Source organism: Balaenoptera musculus, chromosome X, assembly GCF_009873245.2.
Source record: "Balaenoptera musculus isolate JJ_BM4_2016_0621 chromosome X, mBalMus1.pri.v3, whole genome shotgun sequence".
In the NCBI taxonomy this organism is placed as follows: Eukaryota; Metazoa; Chordata; class Mammalia; order Artiodactyla; family Balaenopteridae; genus Balaenoptera; species Balaenoptera musculus.
The window spans coordinates 36,324,180-36,344,704 of NC_045806.1; the positions used below are offsets into that span (position 1 = coordinate 36,324,180).

General features: G+C 36.6%; 1 protein-coding gene across 12 annotated transcripts in view; it reads right to left on the minus strand.

Moving 5' to 3' along the window:
• Positions 1-20,525, minus strand: part of CASK (calcium/calmodulin dependent serine protein kinase) — a 398,598-nt gene that overhangs the window by 37,348 nt on the left and 340,725 nt on the right. For all 12 annotated transcript variants that reach the window (XM_036839503.1, XM_036839508.1, XM_036839507.1 and 9 more), the window contains 3 exons: positions 13,699-13,777; positions 3,312-3,397; positions 2,166-2,234 (listed from right to left, as the gene is read on the minus strand). In XM_036839503.1, coding sequence (XP_036695398.1) covers positions 2,166-2,234; positions 3,312-3,397; positions 13,699-13,777 — 234 coding nt within the window. The remainder of the gene's footprint in view (positions 1-2,165; positions 2,235-3,311; positions 3,398-13,698; positions 13,778-20,525) is intronic.

Here is a 20,525-nt window from a genome sequence, read left to right on the forward strand (position 1 = left end):
TCTCAAAAAAAGACTTCTCATGTTGTAATCACCTTAGAATCTTTCTAGGATAGATATTACTAATAAGGGTAAAAGATAGATATACACCAGAGAAGAAACCTTTCTTCTTTTAGATTATTTTAGCGGATTAATTAAAACAATAATCTTGAGCCTCTAAAGATTCTGGCAAAGATTCCAGCAGCCACAGCCACTATACTATGTGACATGCTCAAAATCCTTTCCAGGCTCCACTCCCTTATTGTCCAAATCAACTTTAATGTTAGAAAAAGGAGGGGATGAAATAAGTATTTAAAAATTTTTGGTTTAGTAGAGTTCTTTGAAACCTTTGAAATGTGCATGTCTGCTCAAAAGACATTTGCTTTTTCTAGAAGACTTAAAGAAAACCTCCGGAACCTGTTAGCCTTTAAATAATGGGATCCCTTAGATGAGTATTGTCAGATGTTAGTGAGCAGAATGATGTCTAGGCGCCACCCCCAGAGACTCATGTCAGTAGGGCCAGGGTGTGGGGCAGGGGTCCCCTCTTTTACCAACGGCCAGGGGGATGCTGATGAAGGTGGCCAGAGAGCTTTTCTTTGGGAAGTACTGCTGTAGCTGGGAAGAGTCCAACCACAGGCTTGAATTCTGCCAGAGCACAGGAGAGTCAAACAGATTGGGGGTAGGGCTAGGAGGGGAATACATTTTTTCCTATTCTTCAGAGGTAAAGAAGGTAAGAGAGGGCTCTTCTTACTCGAGAGCATAGCATTTATATGTGTAATACTGGTCCCACCCCAAAACTAGTTCAACCACTCAAAAACACAAGAGAAACTTTTTAATAACTAACATTATTTTCTGGTTAGTGAGCCAAAAAGACAAAAATCAATCGTATTTACTAAATTTCTTCCAAGATGAGAAATGGTATGAGGACCACCTGTGATTTTTAGACTATCAAAATGCTTTACATAAAAATGCATGTGACAGTCTCTCTTTTCCAGTAAGGTTTGTGTACTAGGTAGCAAATTTCAAAACTATAAATCCTGGAGCAGAAGTAGTTCCATATTTTGTTTTGAAATATAGTACTAATTGAAGTTCCATAAAAAGCCACCGAGAGGAGCTCAAGAACTGATATAACAGAAACCCCAATTGTCACAGCTCACTAAAAATATACTTGACAAAACTACAAATTCTTATACATATCTTCAATAGGTTTACAAAAAAACATGAAGCCTCTGATTTTTCTTGTGAAATTTACATCACTACTGGAGACTGGAAGAAACATTATAATTTCTCCTAAGTACAAATTCAATTTTCTAGATGACATAAGTTGTCTGCCAGTCTTAAATATTAACTGGAGGAAATGTGTACTTCATATTGATGTACACATACTTGGAAGATGCACAAGAAAGAACAAGCTTCAGAAAAAAATATTCAAACTGAATGTGCAATGACCAAAGGATGACACCATTTAGGCCGGCTCATATTTCCAAATATAAAAAGAATAGATTTTTGAATCTCACTTACTAACCAATAGCAAACTGAATAATATAGGTTGGGAAAGCTACAATTTCTAAAGGATAAGCCTAATGTAAGAAAGGAGCTTTGGGTTTGTATTACTCTAGAAAACTTACTTGTTTACGAATCAGATAACATTCCAATTTAAACAATTTCACAGAAGGTTGCAAAAGCCTATATTCCTCTAATAACGTCAGTTATCAATTTCTCATAGACTTAACATCCATCTAGAGACCTGTCACAATTATTTGAACTACTCTATCTTAACAGAAATAGACCACTTCTCACATCCTTGGAAAGAAGAACTATCTATGTGATTTCTTAATAAGGGAAGTGAATGTACTTCCTGGAAATATTATTGCAATTATGATCTTTTTTTTTCCCCAGAGACTCTATTTGTTCTTTATTAAGCCTTTGTCATTATTTGGAGCTTCTCTATATGTATTTTGTTTTGATTCCAGCCTGCAGAAAGTTAAAGTGCTGAGGACATCCCCATGGAAGCAGGGCTGAGTAGGTGGATGGGACCTACTCTGTTCCGTTATCTTTGTTGTAAAATTGGTGTGCAGTGATCAACAGCACAGGCAGAAACAATTTCCCAGAAAGCCAAAACATTCAGCCATCAGCAGACAGTTAGTTAAGAACCCAGAGGAGACGGGGTGTTTCGATAGAGCTATTACCTCACAGGACGACGACTGAGTGCGGTAACTTGGCACGATCTTGAAGGTGATACTCCCCCGCATTTCCCGCTGGGGGGGGGAAAAAAAGGAGAGCTCTTTTAACAAACAAATGTTGCACACAAAAACGCGCAAGAAACCACTGAAAATGTGGGGGTGTATTTAATGCAAGTCAGCTGAGAGTGCATGGGCCTAAAATGAAACCGAGTTATAAAAGCAGGAACTGCTCACACTAACGGTGGAGGTTGTTCCTGGGAAAAGCCCTGCAAAGTCAAGGCTGACTGTCCTGGTCATATAGCAATGGTATAACAGACCTCTGATGGTTACCTTTTCATAGACACGAATACAACTCTAAGTGACATGTCTTTCAAGAGTGAACGTAAGTTGAACTGTACAATAGAACAAGTAATTAATTACGTAAGAATTATATTTGCTAGGCTACATTATGATGGTGTACTCCATAAAAATCTGCTCTTTATTTCATAATTTTGATATTAGTTTTGACTGTAGTGAGTCTGTGGTGCTTATTTCACCTTTAATAGATATAAGTAACATGGGAGGCTGCTACATTGTGGTGGGAAGAAGGTCCAGGACAAGAGGTCCAAAACATCTCCCTCTGCTCGCCAGGGCCTGTCACTCTGCACCCCCCACCCCGCCCCAATCCAAAGCCTAATTTGAACACAGATTTTGAATATACACGGTAAAAAATGGCCTGGTCTACTATGACTTTCCTTTCCCCTGTGCTGTAGAGAAATCCAATACAGCTGGCTATGACTCAGCTACACAGGAAAGAGGCTTCTGATACTGCTGATGTCAGCAGAGTTGAGGTCAGTGAGAAACTAGTTCACAAGCATGCACAACTGCAAAGGTTTTCTTTAAACATCTGCTCTATAAGAACAGGAGACAAAGGATTGAAAGGAGAATGTTCAAGCCCATACTGCTAAAGATGGGCAAAATGTTTCTAAGCTCTGCTGCATGTGAACATTTTCCTAGCTCTCAGTTTTTATGAATGTTGTGTAAGTTCAAGTCCACACAAATGATGGTACCAGATATATTCTGATTATAAAAGAATACCCTTTATTTGTGCATTAATAAATAAGTTAATGAACTGAAAGCCAATCTTAGAAAAAGAGACTTTCATTTACTCACAAGCATTTTTTGCAGCTGTTCCACTGTTTGGTTAGCTACACTGATGCCATTGATTTCTCGAATTTCATCTCCGACATGAAGTGTACCTAAGAAATTACACAAAATTATAAACATGAAATGATATATACTTTTATAATAATAAAATCCAAAGGCAGCAACGTAAGTAATTAAAAAAAATTAAGCTAAATACAGAAGGCCAATATTTCAGAACCAGGTACAAGTTAGGCTCACATAGTAAACTCACCAAAACAGATATACATAACTTATGGAAGACACAGTTTTGAAAGATGGCTGTAGAAATCTGCTTGTTTTTCTGAGAGAGGCAGTGTGTATATAGTGGTTTAAAACTACAACTTCTAGATGCAGCCTGTCTGGGTTCATATCTCTGCTTCATCACTTATACTAGCTTTAAGATCTTGGGTAACTTACTGAAACTTTCCATGTCTTGGTTTTCACATTTGTAAAATGGAGATGAAAACAGTATCTATCTCATAGGATTGTTATGAGGATTAAATGAGTTTAATACATGTAGAGGGCTTAGAACTGTTCTTGGCACACAGTCAGTACCATTTAAGTGTTTGCTGTTATTATCATTATTATCTACCAAATATGATACAAAGGCTGTTGATTTTCAAAGAATTATGATATGATAATATCTGTGTAACAACAAATTTATATTAGACATACTGCAACCTTTTAATAATAACTTGGTAGGCATTTCAGGGTCCTGTGATACTTCAACTAGAAAAAGTGACCGAGAACCAATGGTTAAATAGTGTTATGTAAAATTTTGCTTTCTTATTTATGAATTGTGCACGTTTACTTATTGACCTGACTTCATCATGAAAAGCTCATTGTATCTTTAAGAGGTACACACTAAAATGCATATAAATAAAATAAGGCGCCTGGTATTTGCTTCAAAGTAATCCAGGGGGATGGGCAGTAGGGAAAATACAGATGAAACCAGTGTGCCCATGAATTAACAATAATTCTACCTGGCTTATGGGTATGTGGGCGATCACTTCACTATTCTTTCCACTTTTCTCTACTTCAACTGACTGCACTGTTTTCTCTACTCATGTTTGAAAGTTAACATAATAAAACAGAAAAATTTGGGGACTTTTGTTTCAAATATGGTTGATTAGGCACTCATAGACTTTCTTACAACTACATATCCCGTCTAGGGCACACCTCTTGAAGTGTTACTGGTCTCACAAAAGGAATGCAAATTCCCAAGAACGCTTCCCACTTTCATCCCCACTCTCCCCTCCACACAAAAGAACCCTGTGAGCTGCATCCAGAGTGGTGGCAAAGTAAGGATGGAATGAAATAGTGGGAGGAGTAAATGCCATTGCTGCAATGCCTGCTGGCCAGATTCTGAGCCTTGGGCTAATAGCAAGTTAGAGAAGCTGAGCCTAGGATTCTGTAGAGAGCCAAGACCCAGATCAGTGGTACTCCATGGCAGCTGGTAGAACAAGGAACAAACCCTTTCTGGAGGAAAGCGTTTCCAGTTTAGGCCCCCAAGACTTCCACTGATTTGAACAAGCAATAGGCTTACAATCAAAGATCACCAAACATACAATAAGGCAAACTACTATGCGAGTCATTGGAAAGAGAAAAAACAGATTTAGATTCTCGAGGAGGACAGATATTGGAATGGTCAGATATAGAATACAAGAATACCTTGTTTTCTTGTGCCTTGCTTTACTGTGCCTCAAAGATACTGCATTTTTTATAAATTGAAGGTTTGTGGCAACCCTGTGTTAAGCAAGTCTATCTGCGCCATTTTTCCAACAGCATTTGCTCACTTCATGTCTCTGCATCATGTTTTGGTAATTCTCTCAATACTTCAAACTTTTTCATCATTATTATATTTGTTATGGTGATCTGTGATGAGTGATCTTTGCTGTTACTACTGTAATTGTTTTGGGGGTGTCATGAACTGTGCTCATATAAGATGGCAAACTTACCTGATTGTTGAAATGACAACAAAGGATTTAGAATATTACATAAAGTTAGTTGACAAAGCAGTGGCAGGGTTTGAGAGAACTGACTACAATTTTAAAACAGGTTCTACCATGGGTAAAATGCTATCAAACAGCACTGCATGCTACAGAGAAATCATTTGTGAAAGGAAGAGTCAATCAATGAGGCAAACTTCATTGTTGTCTTCTTTTAAGAAATTGCCAGAGCCACCTCAAGCTTCAGCAACCACCACCCTGATCGATCAGCAGCCATCAACATCTAGACAGTACCCTCCACCAGGAGCAAAGATTATGATTTGCTGAAGGCTTAGATGATGGTTAGCATTTTTTAGCAATAAAGTAATTTTTAATTAAAGTATGTATATTTTTTAGACATAATGCTATTGCACGCTTAATAGATGAAAGCATAGTGCAAACATAACTTTTATATGCACTGGGAAACAAAAAAATTCATGTGACTCACTTTATTGTGGTGGTCTGAAACCAAACCTGTAATATCTCCAAGGTATGCCTATGTAAAATAGCTATATGTTAAATATTAGGGGAAAGAAAGGGACCTATTTACAAGGATGAACATGCAACAAGAGATTATCAGGTGTGAACAGACAGATCCGAAAATAAAAAGAAGAACAAGTGACTAGTACCTCTAGAAAGGAAAAATATAATTGGTAGCATAAGCAAATGAACGGATGAGCTGAACAGGAGTTCATATATGGCTGAAGAGAGTTTCAGTGAACTGGAAGACATAACCAAATAAATTGTCTAGAATGCAGTTCAGAGAAATAAGGAGATAAGGAAAATAGGAAACAAGAAATAGAGAATGGAGAAGAGGCAATATTTGAAGAAACATGGTTGTAAATTTTCTTGAACTGATGAAAACATGATTACACAGCTCCAGGAAGAATAATGTATCCCAAGTAGGATAAATAAAAAGAAATCCATGCTGGGAGGTAGTAAAACTACAGAACATCAAAGACAAAGACCTTAAAAAGTCCAGGGAGAAAGGAGAGATCACCTACAAAGCAAGGACAGTTATAGTGACACCAGACTTCTTGATATCAAACAACAGATGCCAAAAGAAAACAGAATGGTAACCATTAATTTAAAACTGTGCTCTCAGCAAAAGTAATCAAGATTGAGGCTGACATAAAAGGGGAAATTGACAGTAACACAATCATAGTAGGGGACTTTAACATCCCACTTTCACCAATGGACAGATCATCCAAAATGAAAAAAGGAAACACAAGCTTTAAATGACACATTAAACAAGATGGGCTTAATTGATATTTATAGGACATTCCATCCAAAAACAACAGAATACACTTTCTTCTCAACTGCTCATGGAACATTCTCCAGAATAGATCATACCTTGGGTCACAAATCAAGCCTTGGTAAATTTAAGAAAATTGAAATGGTATCAAGTATCTTTTCCGACCACAGCGCTAAGAGACTAGATATCAATTACAAGAAAAAAACTGTAAAAAATACAAACACATGGAGGCTAAACAATATGCTTAAATAAACAAGAGATCACTGAAGAAATCAAAGAGAAAATCAAAAAATACCTAGAAACAAATGACAATGAAAACATGATGACCCCAAACCTATGGGATGCAGCAAAAGCAGTTCTAAGAGGGAAGCTTATAGCAATACAATCCTACCTCAAGAAACAAGAAACATCTCAAATAAACAACCTAACTTTACACCTAAAGCAATTAGAGAAAGAAGAACCAAAAAAACCCCAAAGTTAGCAGAAGGAAAGAAATCATAAAGATCAGATCAGAAACAAATGAAAAAGAAATGAAGGAAACGATAGCAAAGATCAATAAAACTAAAAGCTGGTTCTTTGAGAAGATAAACAAGATTGATAAACCACTAGACAGACTCATCAAGAAAAAAAGGGAGAAAACTCAAATCAACAGAATTAGAAATGAAAAAAGGAGAAGTAACAACTGACACTGCAGAAATAAAAGGATCATGAGGGATTACTACAAGCAACTATATGCCAATAAAATGGACAACCTGGAAGAAATGGACAAATTCTTAGAAAAGCACAACCTTCTGAGACTGAACCAGGAAGAAATAGAAAATATAAACAGACCAATCACAAGCAGTGAAATTGAGACTATGATTAAAAATCTTCCAACAAACAAAAGCCCAGGACCAGATGGCTTCACAGGCAAATTCTATCAAACATTTAGAGAAGAGCTAACACCTATCCTTCTCAAACTCTTCCAAAATATAGCAGAGGGAGGAACACTCCCAAACTCATTCTACGAGGCCACCATCACCCTGATACCAAAACCAGACAAAGATGTCACAAAAAAAGAAAACTACAGGCCAATATCACTGAACAGAGATGCAAAAATCCTCAACAAAATACTAGCAAACAGAATCCAACAGCACATTAAAAGGATCATACACCATGATCAAGTGGGGTTTATCCCAGGAATGCAAGGATTCTTCAATATATGCAAATCAATCAATGTGATACACCATATTAACAAATTGAAGGAGAAAAACCATATGATAATCTCAAAAGATGCAGAAAAAGCTTTCCACAAAATTCAACACCTATTTATGATAAAAACTCTCCACAAAGTAGGCATAGAGGGAACTTACCTCAACATAATAAAGGTCATATATGACAAACCCACAGTAAACATCATTCTCAATGGTGAAAAACTGAAACCATTTCCTCTAAAATCAGGAACAAGATAAGGATGCCCACTCTCTCCACTATTATTCAACATAGTTCTGGAAGTTTTAGCCACAGTGATCAGAGAAGAAAAAGAAATAAAAGGAATCCAAATCAGAAAAGAAGTAAAGCTGTCACTCTTTGCAGATGACGTGATACTATACATAGAGAATCCTAAAGATGCCACCAGAAAACTACTAGAGCTAATCAATGAATTTGGTAAAGTTGCAGGATACAAAATTAATGCACAGAAATCTCTTGCATTCCTATACACTAATGATGAAAACTCTGAAAGAGAAATTAAGGAAACACTCCCATTAACCACTGCAACAAAAAGAATAAAATACCTAGGAATAAACCTACCTAAGGAGGTAAAAGACCTATATGCAGAAAACTGTAAGACACTGATGAAAGAAATTAAAGATGATACCAACAGATGGAGAGATATACCATGTTCTTGGATTGGGAGAATCAACATTGTGAACATGATTCTATTACCCAAAGCAATCTACAGATTCAATGCAATCCCTATCAAATTACCAGTGGCATTTTTTACGGAACTAGAACAAAAAATCTTAAAATTTGTATGGAGACACAAAAGACCCCGAATAGCCAAAGCAGTCTTGAGGGAAAAAAACGGAGCTGGAGGAATCAGACTCCCTGACTTCAGACTATACTACAAAGCTACAGTAATCAAGACAGTATGGTACTGGCATTAAAACAGAAATATAGATCAATGGAACAGGATCGAGAGCCCAGAGATAAACCCACACACATATGGTCACCTTATCTTTGATAAAGGAGGAAAGAATATACAGTGGAGAAAAGACAGCCTCTTCAATAAGTGGTGCTGGGAAAACTGGACAGCTACATGAAAAAGAATGAAATTAGAACACTCCCTAACACCATACACAAAAATAAACTCAAAATGGATTAAAGACCTAAATGTAAGGCCAGACACTATAAAACTCTTAGAGGAAAACATAGGAAGAACACTCTTTGACATAAATCACAGCAATATCCTTTTTGACTCACCTCCTAAAGAAATGGAAATAAAAACAAAAATAAACAAATGGGACCTAATGAAACTTAAAAGCTTTTGCACAGCAAAGGAAAACATAAACAAGACAAAAAGACAACCCTCAGAATGGGAGAAAATATTTGCAAATGAAGCAACTGAGAAAGGATTCATCTCCAAAATATACAAGCAGCTCATGCAGCTCAATATCAAAAAAAACAAACAACCCAATCCAAAAATGGGCAGAAGACCTAAACAGACATTTCTCCAAAGAAGATATACAGATTGCCAACAAACACATGAAAGGATGCTCAACATCACTAATCATTAGAGAAATGCAAATCAAAACTACAATGAGGTATCACCTCACACTGGTCAGAATGGCCATCATCAAAATATCTACAAACAGTAAATGCTGGAGAGGGTGTGGTGAAAAGGGGACTCTCTTGCACTGTTGGTGGGAATGTAAATGGATACAGCCACTATGGAGAACAGTATGGAGGTTCCTTAAAAAACTAAAAATAGAACTACCATATGACCCAGCAATCCCACTACTGAGCATATATCCTGAGAAAACCATAATTCAAAAAGAGTCATGTACCACAATGCTCACTGCAGCTGTATTTATAATAGCCAGGACATGGAAGCAACCTAAGTGTCCATCGACAGATGAATGGATAAAGAAGATGTGGCACATATATACAATGGAATATTACTCAGCCATAAAAGGAAACGAAATTGAGTTATTTGTAATGAAGTAGGTGGACATAAGAGTCTGTCATACTGAGTGAAGTGAGTCAGAAAGAGAAAAACGAATACTGTATGCTAACATATATATGGAATCTAAAAAAAAAAAACCAACAAAAAAGGTTCTGAAGAACCTAGGGGCACGACAGGAATAAAGACACAGACGTAGAGAATGGACTTGCGGACATGGGGAGGGGGAAGGGTAAGCTGGGACGAAGTGAGAGAGTAGCACTGACATATATACACTACCACATGTAAAAAAATAGCTAGTGGGAAGCAGCTGCATCACACCGCACGGGGAGATCAGCTTGGTGCTTTGTGACCACCTAGAGGGGTGGGATAGGGAAAGTGGAAGGGAGATGCAAGAGGGAGGGGATATGGGGATATATGTATACATATAGCTGATTCACTTTGTTATACAGCACAAACTAACACAACATTGTAAAGCAATTATACTCCTATAAAGATGTTCAAAAAAAAAAAAGATAGAGGCTGAAATGAAATATTTACAGATAAACACCACCTGAGGGAGTTTATCAACAAGAGACTATCACTAAAGGAACTTTAAAGGATGTAGTTTAGGAAGAAAGAAAAATGCTCCCCAAAGGATGGTCTGCAATGCAAAAAGGAATGATGAGCAAATAAAATTGTAAACATTTATGTAAATCCAAACAAAAATGGTCATGTATTTTAAGAGTAATTTCAAATTTGTGGATTTAAAACAGGACAGAACGAAAGTGCTGGGCAAGAATAATATGCAAGTCAAGACTGGGATCTAACTTGATGTTCCAATGTCTTTGTATTCTTTGGGAGTGGGAATAACATACTGTTTCACTTTAGTATATGTCAAGTTAAATACGCATGACAAAATTTCAAGGTAACCACCTAAAAAATAGAAATAGAGTGCTGAAATTCTAATTTACCTGGGGGTGGGGGATGGAACAAAAATGAAGGAAAAATATCAATTAAAATATGGAATAAATATTTTAAAAAGCAAGATGATAGAAATCATCAAAATAAATATTAATGGACTAACCTTGCCCATTAAAAGATAGCAATCATCAGAGTGCATTACAAAATGAAAAACCCAAATTTGGAAATGTTTGTAAGACACACTCTACAGCATACAGGCACAGAATGGTTAGAAATAAAAGGAGGGAAGAAGACATGCTAGGAAATACTAAAATTAAGCTGGAATAACTATATTAATATAAAATAGGTTTTAAGTAGAAAGTATATTAAGGATAGACATGGTTACCAGGCACTTCTATGCTCCTAATAAAACAGCTTTGAATATATAAAACCAAAAGTGAGAGATCTATAAGTAGAAATAGAGAAACTCTACCATGATAATTTGAATATTTCAACAATTATTGATAGGTCAAACAGATAAAAAATTAGTCAATATATAGAATATTTGAACAAAAAAATTAACCTCAAGCAATCATATAGAGAACTCTGCATGCAACAATTAAAGAATAGTCAAAAAAAAAGAATAAACAGTCTTCTTAAGTACACATGGACCATTTACAAAAATGATTAAAGTGCTATGCCATAAAGCAAGTCTGAACAAACCTCAAAGAAATGGTGTCATACAGACCACATTCTCTGACCCCAATGCAATTAAGTTAGAAGTAAAACATAAAAAGATATACAGGAAATCCTCTTAAATGTGGTACATAAAAATATTTCTAAATAACTTGTGGGTCAATGAAAAATATAACACTAGAAATTCAAAAATACTTAGAACTGAATCACAATAAAAATGCTTCATATCGTAACTGGTGGGATACTGATAAAACAGTACTTAGACAGGTAGAGTTTAACCTTAAATGCATATATTAGAGATGAAGAAAGACTGGAATAAATGAACTAAGTGTTGAATTTTAAAAGTTAGATAAAACCAATAGAAAGTAGAAGGAAGGAGAAAATAAAAATTCGGTCATAAAACAATAAAGTAGAAGATAAATATACAATGGAGAGAATTAACAGAACCCAAAGTGGGTTTTTGAACAAACCTCTGGTAAGTTGATCAAGAGAAAAAAGACAAGGCACAAATAAATATTAGGAATAAAGGGTACATAATTACAGAGACAGCAGAAAATAAAAAGGTAAGTGGACACTAAGAAGAAGCTTACTAGAATAATTTTAAAAACTTAAGATTTTTTCAGAAAAATGTAATTTACCAGAGCTCACTCAAGATATAGAAAGGCTGAATAGCCTCATGAATGTTAAAGAAATTGAAACAGTGGTAAAAAAAAAAAAAACTTCCTTGAAAGAAACCAAACACAAAACACCAGCCCCTGATAGTTTTATAGGCAAGTTCTACTAAACTTACAGGCTACAAATCATTCCAATATTATACAATATTCAGAGAACTCATGAAGAGAGGTTCTCCAAGTCATTTTATGAGGCCAATGTAACTTTGAAACTAACATCAGACAGAGAAACACAGGAAAGGAAAATTAACTACAGGCCAGTCTCACTCCTAATTACAATCACAAAAATCTTAAACAAAATAATAGCACATAGAATCAAGCAGTACATACCAAAAGATAATACACAATGACTAAGCTGGGTTTATCTGAAAAATGCCAGGAGCGGGGTGGTTATCATTAGGATGTCTTTAAAAAGTCATTCACCACATTAATAGGTAAAAAGAAGAAAAATCATCTCAGCAGATGCAGAAGAAGCATTTGATAAAATTCAAAACCCAATCATAATTAAAATGTCCAGCAACTAAGGATATGAGAACTTCTTCAGCTCTAATAAAAGGTATCTACTAAAAATCTATAGTAAATATTCTTCTTCATGGGGAAACTTTGGAAAGCTACCTTTTAGAAACAAGAATAGGACAAGGATGTTCACTATACCACTTCTATTAAAGACAGCAGGTTTTTGCCAGTGCGGTAATATAAGAAAAAGAGATTAAAGAAATAATGGTGTTGTGACTTTACTGAATTTATAGCAAGTTATTGAAAATAATAAACAAAAAATTCATACAGGAATTTAAAACCAAACATCCTCCTGTGTGAGTGCTATCCACTCACGAAACCTACAGATTCCTCTGAAGGCAGCAGTAACGCCAGACACAGCAGTCATCTCTAAAGAGGACAAGAAGGCACTAAAAGGCTTATGGTGTTACCTCTTGCTCTCCAGGGTTAAGGAAAGAAGTGTTAAGTACAAAAATAACACGATCTCAAAGAAAGGAAGTCTAATTTTTGGACAGGAGAATCATTTTTGGATCAGGCTCTAAATACTAATGCATATAACTCAGTCCTTTCAAAGAGGAGCCTAAACCTACATGTCCAAATCCCGTCCACCTGAGGGTTAACAATAGTTCCACTTTCTCAAAAAATCATTCTTTGTCTACTTCAGTCCTTAGTGTATTCCCTTCTCAGAATGACTGCACTTATTGTAGCAGGTATTAAGAACTTAATCACAGGTTTGATATCTCTTATTTTACCATTTAAATTTTATATTGTTATTTATCAAATTCTAATTTCCTAATTTACAAATAGTGTATCTCATTCCTGAATGAATGAGAGAGCAATTCTTCAACTGTCATTTAACTTTGCAAATATATATCTATCTATCTTATATCCCAGTACAGATGTCTTCCACATATCCTGAGGCCTGATATGATAATGCTTTAGTTTATCTCCCATGGCCTCTAATAAGTCAGGATCTAAAGAGTGACTCAGAGATGCTCCTGCAACAAAACTATAATATACCCTCCCTTGAGTATCTACAGATTGGAGCATGTGGAGATGAATAAAAGCGAATGGAGGCCAACAGTGATTAAAACCAAAGACAGATAACTTAAATAAATCATTTATATAAAACATAAATGAAACTGATCTTTTATATGGATCATAAAACACTAGGCTACAGGAAAAAAATTAAGGAAGGAAAGAAGGAATTATATATGGAACTTACCTTGCCTATGAATCATGCCCCCATGCATGATTCTTGCAACAATACAGTGATTTAGCTCATTCATTTTTAAAGTGATTCCCTGTAAAAAGTTAAACAAAAACAGAATTACTGTAAGAGGGCACTTCTTTTTGTATTTGTGATTTTGCTGTAGATAACCTTAATTACAAAAGTTAGGAAAACATTAAAGAAAATATAGAAAATGGAGGAGAAAACTCCATTATGCCACAACAGAAATATTAATTTTGATATTTTGATTACTATAATAATAGTACACATACATTTTGTATAATGTTTTTTAATCCTATAATTATTTTCCATGTTGCTAATAATTTAAAACATTTTTATCGATGTAGAATTGACATATGCTTATGTAAAGTGTACAATTTGACAAGTTTGATATATGTATACATGTGTGAAACCATCACCACAATCAGGATAATGAATATATCCATCACTCCCAAAAGTTTCCTCATGCCCACTGGTAATCTACTCACATCCCTCCATGCCCTGCTCCTCCACCTCAACATCCCTAAGCAACCATTGATATGTTTTCACTGGTTATAGATTAGTTCGCACTTTCTATAAATGAACTCATACAGTATGAACTCTTTTATGTTGCTTTTTTTTCACTCACAACGTGAGATTCAACTACATCATTGCATGTATCAATAGTTCATACTTTGTTCTTGCTCAATATTCCACTGTATGGATATACCATTTTGTTTATCCATTCACCCACTGAATTGCTTCTAGCTTTTGTCTCTTATAAATAAAGCTGTATTAATGGATTAGTCTCCGCTTGGCCATGATGTATTTTTCCTTTTTTAAGATATGGATTTGTTTAGAATTTTTGCATCTATATTCACGAGGATTACTGGTCTGCAGTTTTCTTTTCTTGCAAGATGTCTGTTTTTGGTATCAGGGTAATGCTAGCTGCCTCTTCCTCCTTCTCCTTCTCATCAAAAATAGTAAGTTGGGGGGCTTCCCTGGTGGCGTAGTTGTTGAGGGTCTGCCTGCCAATGCAGGGGACACGGGTTCGAGCCCTGGTCTGGGAGGATCCCACATGCCGCGGAGTGGCTGGGCCTGTGAGCCACAATTGCTGAGCCTGCGCGTCTGGAGCCTGTGCTCCGCAACAAGAGAGGCCGCGATAGTGAGAGGCCCGCGCACCATGAGAAGAGTGGCTCCTGCTTGCCGCAAGTGGAGAAAGCCCTCGCACAGAAACGAAGACCCAACACAGCCATAAATAAATAAATAAATAAATAAATAAATAAATTAGCTTTAAAAAAAAATAGTAAGTTGGGAAGAATTCCTTCCTTTTCAATGTTTTGGGAAGAGTTTGTATACAATTGGTACTGTTTCTTTATTACATGTTTGGTAGAATTTACCAGTAAAGCCATCTTGGCCTGGAGTTTTCTTTGAGGGATTTTTTTTTTTAACCTAAATTCAATTTTTAAATAGTATAGGGCAATTCAGTTTTTTCCTTTTTAAGTGAACTTTGGTAGTTTCTGTCTCCCAGTGAATTTGTCTATTTCATTTAGGTTGTTGAATTGATTGACATAAAGTTGTTTACCATATTTCCTTATTATTCTTTTTATATCTGTAGAATCTGTAGTAATGTCACTTTTCTTATGAATGATACTGGTAATTAGTGTGTTTTTTTCCCTTGACTGATCTGATCTTGTCAAAGGAAAAGTTTTATTGATTTTTCTATTGTTTTTATTTTCTATTTCATTGATTTCCACTTTGATCTTTATTATTTCTTTTCTTTTACTCACTTTGGGTTTAATTTGCTCTTTTTGTTCTAGTTTCTTAAGGTAGAAGCTGAGGTCATTGTTTTAAGATATTTCTTCTTTTTAACACTGGTGTTTAGTGCTACACATTTCTCCCTAAGTACTGCTTTAGCAGTATCCCACAAGTTCTGGTATGTTGTGGTTTCATTTTCATTCACTTCAAAGTACTTTAAAATTTCCCTTTTGATTTCTTCTTTCATCCATGGGTTATTTAGAATTGGATAATTTAGTTTTCAAGTGCTTGGGGATTTTCCCAGACATCTTTCTGTTATCCGTTTCTAATTTAATTCCACTGTGGTCTGAGAATATACTTTGATATTAATAGAGACACTCTGGCTTCCTTTTGATTAATGTCATCATCAAAGTATATCTTTTTCCATCCTTTTCCTTTGAAAAGATTTGTCTTCATGTATAAAGCATTTCTTGCAGGCAATATATAATTTGGTTTTGCTTTCTCCCCACACCCTAACCTGACAACCTCTGCTTTTTAATTTGGGGAATTTAGACTATTTACATTTAATATGATTACTGATACAGTCAGGTATAAATATATCTTCTTGCTATTTGATTTCTATTTGTCCCATCTGTCATATGTTCCCTTTTTCCTCTTTTTCTGCCTTCCTTTGGATTTATTTTCATACTATTTTCTCTCCTGTTTTCTTATTAGCTACAATTGTTTTGTTGTTTTAGTGGTTGCTTTAGGGTTTATAGCATACATCTTTAACTTATCAGTCTACCTTCAAGTGATATTATACCATGTCATGTACAATATAAGAACCTTATAACATTATACTTCCACTTCCTTCCTCCTGACCTTTGTGCTGTTATACATTTTACTTTTACATGTTAAAAAACCCCAAACAGGGCTTCCCTGGTGGCCCAGTGTTTGAGAATCCGCCTGCCAATGCAGGGGACACGGGTTCGAGCCCTGGTCTGGGAGGACCTCACATGCCGCGGAGCAACTAAGCCCGTGAGCCACAGCTACTGAGCCTGCGTGTCTGGAGCCCGTGCTCCGCAACAGGAGAGGCCGCGACAGTGAGAGGCTCGCGCACCGCGATGAAGAGTGGCCCCCGCTCGCTGCAACTGGAGAAAGCTCTCGCACAGAAACGAAGACCCAACACAGCCAAAAATAAATAAATAAATAATTAAAAAAAAAAAAGATTAGGAGACTGACCACCTGAGAGGAGATTAAGGGAGTGCAGTCCCACTTCACACCCTGATCTTGTCAAAGACCCCACCCTTGAACCATTGTTAAAAAAAAAAACCCAAACACATTGCTATTATTTTTGTTTAGACTTCCATTTATCTTTTAGAGAGATTTTAATGATAAGGATGTCCTTTAACATTTCTTATACTGTAAGTCTACTGAATTATTTCAGTTTTGGTATGTCTGAAAATGTTTTTATTTTACCTTTATTTTTGGATAGATACCTTTGCTGGGTTTAGAATTCTAACCTGAGAGTTTTTTTTTTTTTTCCCCTTTCAGTACTTTAAAGTCATTGTTCTTCTTAATTGTACTGTTTCTCATAAGAAATCTGATATCATTCTTATCTTTGTTCCCCTGTATGCAACATTTCTTTTTTATCTCTGTTTTTAAGACCTATTTATTACAGGTTCTAAGCAGTTTGATTATGATGTACCTTGGTGTTGTTTTCCTCATGTTTCTTGTGCTTGGGGTTCATTGTGATTCTTGCATCTGTGGATTTATAGTTTTCATCAAGTTTGGAATGTTTTCAGTCATTATTTCTTCAAATATATTTCCTGTTTCTTCTTCACTGTCTTCTCCTTCATAGACTCCAATTAACCAAATATTAGGCTGCTTGAAGTTGTCCCACAGCTCAGTGATATTCTTTTCATTTTTAAAAATTCTTTTCCTTTCTGTGTTTTGTTTTGGATAGTTTCTATTGCTGTGTCCTTTGAGTTCACTAATCTATTCTTCTGAAATGTCTAATCTGCCATTTATCCCATAGTGCAATTTTTCTGCTAATTCTAATATCTTTGTCAGTTGCATGTCAGTTTTGATTGATTATTCTCCACATTATAGGTCACATTTTCCTGCCTCTTTACATGCTTAGTAATGTTTGATTAGATTGAAGACATTGTGAATTTTATCTTATTGCATGCTAGATTTTTTTTTTATTCCTGTAAATATTCTTAAGCTTTGTCCTGGGATGTAGTTCAGTTACTTGGAAATAGTTTGATCCTTTGGGTCTTGCTTTCATGATTTGTTAAGGCAGGTCTGGGGCAATTTTCTATCTAGGGCTACTTATTCCTCATTACTGAGGCAAGACCTTCCTAAGCACTCTATACAATGCCCCTTGAATTGGTTTTTCTAGTCTGGGTGGTGGGAACAGGCAGTGAGTGTTGGGCACTGTTCCCTCTCATCCTTTTGGATGGTCTTTCCTTGGCTCCGGGTAGGTTCCTTTCATAAATGTGCTGATCATTATTCAGATGAATACCTGAGGGGGACCCTCTACAGATCTCTAGGGTTCTCTCTCTGTGCAGCTCTCTCCTCTTCAGTACTCTGTCCTATGAACTTTAGTTCTTTGGTCTTCCCAGGCCCTCAGCTGTCTCTTCAGGGAGTCTGCCTGCTCTGCCTCAGTTCCCCCTCACTGTACTGTGACTTGGAAACTCTCTCATGTCAGTAAGGTGGGGCAACCATAGTGCTCACCTTATTTGCTTCCTGTTTCTTAGGGATCACTGTCCTTTGCTGCCTGATGTCCAGTGTCTTGAAAACTGTTACTTCATTTTGTGTGTTTAAAATTTTTTTTGGTTGTTTCAGGTGAGAGGGTAAATATGTTCCTGTTACTCCACCTTGGTTGGAAGTGGAAGCTCTATATACTTAATGCCAGAATACTATTCTATGGAATAGATTACTTTTACTTTCCAATTATTCACCATTATATGAGAAGCTTTCATAAACATATTTTTGTACTAGACTTGGTTGATTCTAAGAGTCACATGGGGACCTTTTTTTTTTTTTGGCTGTGTTGGGTCTTCATTTCTGTGCAAGGGCTCTCTCTAGTTGCAGCAAGCGGGGGCCACTCTTCATCGCAGTGCACGGGCCTCTCACTATCGCGGCCTCTCTTGTTGCGGAGCACAGGCTGCAGACGCGCAGGCTCAGTAGTTGTGGCTCACGGGCCCAGTTGCTCCGCGGCATGTGGGATCCTCCCAGACCAGGGCTCGAACCCGTGTCCCCTGCATTGGCAGGCAGATTCTCAACCACTGTGCCACCAGGGAAGCCTGGACCTTTTAAATAATATTAACTTTATTTATTTATTTTATATTTTATTTATTTATTTTTGGCTACATTGGGTCTTTGTTGCTGCACGTGGGCTTTCTCTAGTTGCTGCAAGCGGGGGCTACTCTTCGTTGTGGTGCACGTGCTTCTCATTGAGGTGGCTTCTCTTGTTGTGGAGCACGGGCTCTAGGCACGTGGGCATCAGTAGTTGTGGCATGCGGGCTCAATAGTTGTGGCTCGCAGGCTCTAGAGCGCAGGCTCAGTAGTTGCGGTGCATGGGCTTAGTTGCTCCATGGCATGTGGGCTCTTCCCGGACCAGGGCTTGAATCCATGTCCCCTGCATTGGCAGGCAGACTCTTAACCACTGTGCCACAAGGGAAGTCCAATATTGAGTTTTAAACTCACTCTTTGGATTTAGATTCAGGAAGTGTGGAATAGAGCCCAGATCTGTATTTTTAACAAGCTCCCTTGGTGAAAACTGGTCTTAAATTTGAGATGATTAGGGGTAGGGGGACTCTGTCTTATCTTCTTCATTGGAAAATAACATTCTGTTAGAAAGTTCTGTGAAAATATTTGAGACGTTATAATCTAGACCCTGTCTGAATTTGTACAATTCTATAAAATATAACTTTGTATGGTTCCTATTTTGTGGTTCTTAGAAGTGGTAGGCAAGCAATTTAAAAAACTGGTTTATCAAATGTTTCTAGTCCCACATTCAACTGTATTGTTCAAGTATCATTTCCAACTTGTACATTCAATCAGCATCTATGGTTACCAAGAGAAGGTGTTCCTGGAAAAATGTTGTAAATTAATGTGTAAGTCAAATCTAACTTCAGAAGGGAAATGATAGTATGATGGGGGTTCCATCCTTGAAATTAATAAATTAATGTATTCATTCAACCAATATTACTGTGAACCTGTTATATGGCAGACACTCTGCTAGACACAGTAGTGAACGTGATAGACAGGGTCTCTCATGGCTAGGGAAAGTTCACCTCAAACCAAGTGGAGTTAATATTTATTATTTTGTCTACTTCAAACATTTCTCTGCAGAGAGGAATTGATTCATGTTTTCTCTGTTCATAAGTTCCCAAATTCCAGGGAAAGGATTTGGCCCAGCTACCACTGAACCTACCCCAGCTTGGGGTAAACTCCTGGCCTTTCCTTGTTTACATAAGCCTCTCCCCTGTTGTCTAAGCTATTTTAAGTTTGGTCTTTAACACTTGCAACTATGGGAGTACCAATCAATAGAGAAATAATTATAGGTGAGATGTTAAAAATGGGAAAACAAGGGTGTAACAGGAGTACAACACCCTTGGGAGATGGACCCAGCATACATAGTTGGATACATTGTAGAAGGTCCAAAAAGCAAAAGAGATCATACAGGTATATCCTGCACGGTAATATAATGTTTTTAATAGGACAAATAAGCAAGCAAATGAAGCTGTATTAAATGTAATAGAAAACTATATTATTGAAAATATATTTCATATAAAAATAATTTGTTTTTATGGCAACCAATTAAAAGAAGAAATACACACCTTCACTAGGATCACAGAAGATGGAAGACAGGAGGGCTCCTTTAAGGAGACTTTTAGGGAAGATTCAAGGCCATTTTGTACTTTCTGAAAAATGTAACTCAGGGGTGCAGTTTTACGCTTTTACTCAGTCTATGTTTCTATGTAGTTAACCATACAGAAGATCAAGCAACTGTCATTGGGTTGCTTTAGAATATGACGATCACAAGACATTTCTGGGCCTCCTTCTTGTGGTCACTTCCACTTTCCTGTCTGCTC